The sequence below is a fragment of the Bidens hawaiensis genome, unplaced genomic scaffold, assembly GCF_021521415.1.
Source record: "Bidens hawaiensis isolate Kalapana, Puna unplaced genomic scaffold, B.hawaiensis_p1.1 tig00000237_1, whole genome shotgun sequence".
In the NCBI taxonomy this organism is placed as follows: Eukaryota; Viridiplantae; Streptophyta; class Magnoliopsida; order Asterales; family Asteraceae; genus Bidens; species Bidens hawaiensis.
The window spans coordinates 1,570,301-1,576,188 of NW_027491021.1; the positions used below are offsets into that span (position 1 = coordinate 1,570,301).

The window sequence follows — 5,888 nt, forward strand, 5'->3', positions numbered from 1 at the left end:
GGTTTGACCGGTTATGGTTTTCATACACAAAAACCGGTTATTAACCGGTCCGGTTATTAACCGAACCGGTTTTTTTCCTGGACGAAAAAAACCGGTCCGGTTAATAACCGAACCGGTTTTTTTAAAAAAACCGATTTGTGCACCTCTAGTTGATGGTAATATACATTGTCTCAAAGTAAAGATTTTAAAAATTACACTTTTCAGTGACTATCTTTATAAAAAGACTGATTCTTTTTATTTATATATCAACTAAACCAATTCCTTTTGAATCACAAACTCTCTTGAGAAACCTTTTATACTTTACTGTTGACACTTTCAACATTATTATACCAACCAAACCAAACCAATTCATTCCAAATGCATTTTCTATTAAATAACATTTTTAATTACTAAATACCTTTTTAAAAAGGTAAATTGATACAGGGCAAAACAGAGAGAATTTAGGGACAATAATATGAAAGAGAGAATTTATGGACAATACTCATCACCCTATGAGTATTGTAATGGGCTCACTCTCATGACCACCTTAACCCAAATGGAACAGGCATTGGACACTGCCATTTTCGGGTGGGCGAATCCAAGGCCGATGTTGACCGATTCCCAAGCCGATGCTGACGATATACGAGTATTAACCTACCGAGTAAGGGCTTCGTAACCCCACCCCCACCCATCCTTTGAAGTCGCTGATTGATTGACTAGCTTTTACAACACCACTTTTTAATATGGTCCTAGTCCAAACTTAGAAATAAGAATATAAGCTATTTATTTAATAATTTAAAATGACATAATTAAAGACGTCACAGAAAATACCTAGGTCCTCTTCAGCGGCTACACAGCAGCAGCAGACCAAGATGACGTCGGAATCATCATCATCATCAGCAGTTCCAGAGTCAGTAATGGAATCGGTGAATAGAACCTCAGCCAACTTCAAACACTTTCAAGCTCACTTCGCCGAGTTCTTGCCCCTTTGCGACCAGGACACGCTCTCCGAGTTGAAGCCTGTAGAGCGTGCTCAGACACTGCTGTTACTCGCTAAAGCCACCACCACACTATTCGCATGTATGTATTCTTGTTGGTTCGTATTCTATTCTCTTTATAAATAATAATTTTGTTTTTTTGATTGACTTGAAGTGAGGCTGCGTTGCAATGGTGTTGATCCAGATGACCATCCTGTTAGATCCGAAATTGTACGCTTTCATCCTTTTTAATTACGACCCCAACCAAGCGACACTAGTTGTTTTATTCAGCTTGTTTATTATTTATTACCTAATTATATACATTTCAATTGTTTTTATTTATTTGATAAAACCTTATCGAGTTTAAGCTCGACTTACTTTATACTAATTTTTTGTATAATTTTGATAAAAAAAAAAAAAAAAAACCTTATTGCGTCTAACCTTGGCTTGAGCTCAGCTATGCAGAGTGAGATTCATGCTAATAAATACATACAAGTTCAAAAGGGTTAAAGCTTAAAAATACACCGGGCTCATTAAGGCTCAACAATGTCCCAATACAAGTCTTGAGCTTGATAACTAAAAAGGCTTGGCTCGTTTCAAGTAGTTCGCAAGTGGCTCGGCTCGTTTGCACCCGTTGTTTTTTTGAATTTGTTTGATTATTAAAAGTTTTGGTTAATGCTGAAGTTGTTGGTAATGTAGGAGAGATTACAACTCTACCAGGATAAGCTGGATAAGTGCATTAGCTTGAGTAAAGGTAAGGTTTATCCATCTTTGGGGGTGTTTGGATGTGCGTTTTCAAAGAAATTTAGCTCAGCACTGAATACTGACTATTTTAAATCATAATAAGCTGCCTGAGATAGTATTTGAAAATTGAATAATTTGTCTTAGGGGGTGTTTGGATTTGTGTTTAAAAAGTGGTTTTTCAAGTGACATCAAATAATAAGAATCATAAACTTAGTAGTTTGAAATTGTAATAATCGATTTTAGGGGGGTGTTTGGAAGAATGTCTTATTTATTTGTCCTTGAATGTAGAACCTCTACGGCCTTCAACAACCTTAAACTACCAAGCAGCAACACGTTTTATTGAGCATTCATTGCCCGATCTTACCGCTGGTAACTAACCCCTAACATCCTTAAATCATGTTTTGTACTTTTATTATATGTTTAATAGTTTTAACAAATTATTGCATGCTTTTTTAGATCAAAGGAAGAATATGAGGGAAATTAGTAGGCGTGAGGGGACAAACCGAGCGCGTGCAGAGGGAAATGCTAGCAAAAGAAGGAAATATCTTTCATCTAGTAAAACTTCTGTAAAGACGGCTGCGCAGGAGTTTTTAGAAAAAGCGACTCGTGAGCTTCTTGGTGAGGATAAGGGTTCTATGAAGGGGCCTCTGAAGCCCCGAGATGATGGTGATGACGATGATGATGACATGTCACCTGATTCTTAGGTATAATCGACACGTTTACTATCGTCTTCTTGCTTTGTACTTAACTAAATGATAAACAACATTCAAATACGACTCACTAGACAATAAACTTACGATATTCTGCACTTTACATAGAAAATTAGTGGTGGTAAATTGGGCAAGTTGGGTAATGGGCTAAAACCAGGTAAGGTTTAAAATTGAAATAGGTAATATCTGATGTGTGTCAAAACAAGCCAAGTTTATTGTCTACTTTTGAAAAATAAAAATGTATTAATAGTTAATGTATTAAATATGATTATAAAATTAAGGATGTAAATGAGCCAAGGCGCTCTGGAGCTACTTGGGATCGACTTGCTAAAAGCTCGAATTAATCTGGGGTTTAATGAACTCAAGCCCGAGCCTAAAAATAAGTTCGTTCATTAAACGAGCCTGAGCCCGAGCTTCACTTATCAAGCTCAAGTAGACTCACAAGTCTATTATTTTTATAATTTTTTGATATATTAAATATATATAAATAATAGTAATTGTTTATAAAATAGTCTACTATTTTTGTAATTTTTGATATATTAAATATAATTATATAATAGTAATTGTTTATAAAATTTTGATTAAAGGAAAATTATAGTTATAAACATATAAAAACTATAATTTTAAATATAAAGTATCGTTATAATTATATAATTAATTAAATAAAAATAAACGAGCTATGGCTCGGCTCGTTTAATAAAATCTATCAGATCAATATAAAATGTGTTTTAATAAATTGAATTAGCATGTTAAAACCTTTTGGATTATACCTTGGGTAACTTTTAACCTGATAAATATATATATATATATAGATTATACCTTGGGTAACTTTTAACCTGATAAATATATATATATATATATATATATATATATATATATATATATTTAGGTAAGTTCTAAACTTGACCTGTATGACTGTTTAAAGTTAAATTCTAAAATCAACCCATATTACCAAAAGGCCATTTGGTCCAGCGGTAGCCCAGTTGTGGGTGAGCTGGGTCACTACGTTTTGTTTTTCGGGCGGTAGGGTAATCCATTTGCTAGGGTCAGGATCCGGGTTCTTGCTGTTAGTAAAAGAAAACCCAAATTTAAGTAAACTGGTTTGAGTTTTCATGAAAAAGTAATTCAAGTAAGAAACCTTACAGTTGGATTCAATAAATAACTATAAAATAATTGATTTTTGATAAATTCGCGAGTCTAAATTATAACCCCCGGGCTATTTATTATCTTCCTAATTCTCATTTCTTCCATTTGCAATTTTGCATACTTAATTGTTGCAGTTTTTGTTTTATTTTTTTGACCATTGTCTTATTTTGTGCAGGGTGCCACTTTGCAGTACATATTCTGCATATGTTTTGTTGAACACTCGTTTTGTTTTCTTTAGTAGGTTCCTAATTACTTATGAATGTGTATTTTATGACTCATGTAGCAGGATTTTGTGGTATAAAATGGCCAGATTGTTGTCAAATCTTTTATTTCTAAGCAGACTTTTTTCTGAAACTACAAAAAAGCATAAAAAAAAGTAGTATCTGCATGCATCTATATGACTGACCATCTAGTTCTCGTTTTTCTGTGTTGTGATTCCTGGGTCGGGCTGGTTCGGCGTGGGCTGACCCTGTCCCGCAACAGTGTGCAGATGGGCCCGGTCTAGTGATTGATTTTGATCTTTATTTGCTTTTGAAAAGCTGGGATTGTAAGTTTGTTGGTCCACTTGTTTCTGTGGCTTGTTTTCTTTCTATTTTAAGTATGTGAATTCTAAATATGATTTTACATATCTTTTCCTTGATTCCTTCTATATTCTACTATATAACTTCATTTTCAAGTAAGAACAACATTAGGTTATTAGTGAATAGTGCTAATTGGTTGGATTGAATGGGATGGGTTGTGTGACATATCAAGTTATGTATACTTTTTAGTACTGGTTGGGTCGGGTTGACCTAATTAGGAAAGTAATGACTTCAGAAAATAACAAAATAACTTTATAAAATTGCTCTTTCCTTAAGAAACAAGTTTATTTTTTGTGTTCAATTATACAAGTATAGAACATGCATGCTCCCAGATTTGTCTACTCATTACATCAGTGTGATGCTATAAATTGGCTGTACAGGACACCACAAAAATGTATGCTAGGATTAACAAAACACTTTTATAATTTCAAACTAAAATTATATTTATGGCATTGTTAAAAAAACTTAAATGCCACATTGACAACAATAATGTAAGTATTCTAGGCCAATTCCAAATTTTGATCTTATCAAATAATATGTATTTTTTTTAATTTCGCATAAAAACAACACGCCTTATTATTTATCTAAGTTTCTAACCAAAAGATAAAGCATCCTTTATTTCGTGTAAATATAAATACTATAATGTCTTGCTTTAGAAATATAACTTTACTAGGTTATTAACCCGTGTATGACACGGGTGGAAATATTGAAATTTTCGAACAAACACATGTCATTTGAAATGACAGCATAAGTTGTTATATGTTATTCAGGACAACAACATACTTTAAGTTGTAAATAATATTTGTACGAAAACAAATGATTGTGAAATACAAAGATAAACCCAAATAACATTCAAATTACGGTCTTTGAAAACATAATCAAAAGTTAAAAATGTAAAATACATAAGCTATTAAAAAGACTTCCTTATGAACCATATTGATTCTTTATTTGTAACTTTATCTTCCTTTTAATAAGAATTTTAACACCACTCTTCGTTTTTGATAAAGCTACATAGAGTTGTTCATGTGTAAACACCGGGTCTCTGAGATATATGTCAACTTTTGCTAGAGATTGACCTTGACTTCTATTAATGGTCATTGCAAAACAGACTACAACTGGAAAAAAACTGCATTCTCTTCAATTTAAACGAAAGTTTCATATCTGAAGGTGTTACACCACAACGAATTATAGAAGTGCAATAACCAGTATTAGTACCTTAAATAATTTTTACTTTAACAAAACACATTTCCCAACTTAATTACTCGCAATCTAGTTCCATTACACAAACCGTTATTCTGATTCATATTCCTTAGTAACATTATTGTCACATCGACTTTTAGAATCAATCTATGAGTCAGAATAATTTTGGTCTTTTTGATTTTATTTAGCATAATGTGTTTTTGAAAATTTTAGTTCAAATTAAAATCTAAAAAAATAATTGGTATGATCTTAATTAAAAACCAAAAAATTGATTTTTTTATATGGAGCACAACTAAATTTGTTAATTTTGTTGCAAAGTATGAAAACAATATAAATTGAGTAAACCATATATAAGTAACAAATAAGAAGAAATATTTTTCCGCCTCTAATTAACATAATTTATCCGTATACAAATTTTAATTAAAACATATATTTTAATTGCTTTTAAGAAAATAAAATAGTATGGATAACTGAAAATTATGTTTCGTATCAATTCTAAAAAGAAAATAGAAAAAAGAAATATGTAAACATACATTCAATGTTATTAAAGA

The 5,888-nt window shown here is 31.9% G+C and overlaps 1 protein-coding gene across 1 annotated transcript; it reads left to right on the top strand.

The window, feature by feature from the left end:
• The first annotated feature begins 839 nt into the window (after positions 1 to 839).
• On the top strand, positions 840 to 3,878 carry LOC143602804 (uncharacterized). The gene is made up of 6 exons (XM_077079819.1): positions 840 to 1,059; positions 1,132 to 1,187; positions 1,656 to 1,710; positions 1,989 to 2,069; positions 2,157 to 2,404; positions 3,732 to 3,878. Exons 1-5 carry the CDS (start codon positions 852 to 854, stop codon positions 2,402 to 2,404), a joined length of 648 nt encoding a protein of 215 aa, XP_076935934.1. The 5' UTR covers positions 840 to 851; the 3' UTR covers positions 3,732 to 3,878.
• The last annotated feature ends 2,010 nt before the right edge of the window (positions 3,879 to 5,888 follow it).

Coding starts and splice junctions, on each gene's coding strand:
- LOC143602804 (XM_077079819.1), top strand. CDS start 852: ATGACGTCGGAATCATCATCATCATCAGCAGTTCCAGAGTCAGTAATG. Junction 1,060..1,131: donor CACCACCACACTATTCGCAT/GTATGTATTCTT, acceptor ATTGACTTGAAG/TGAGGCTGCGTTGCAATGGT. Junction 1,188..1,655: donor ATCCTGTTAGATCCGAAATT/GTACGCTTTCAT, acceptor TTGGTAATGTAG/GAGAGATTACAACTCTACCA.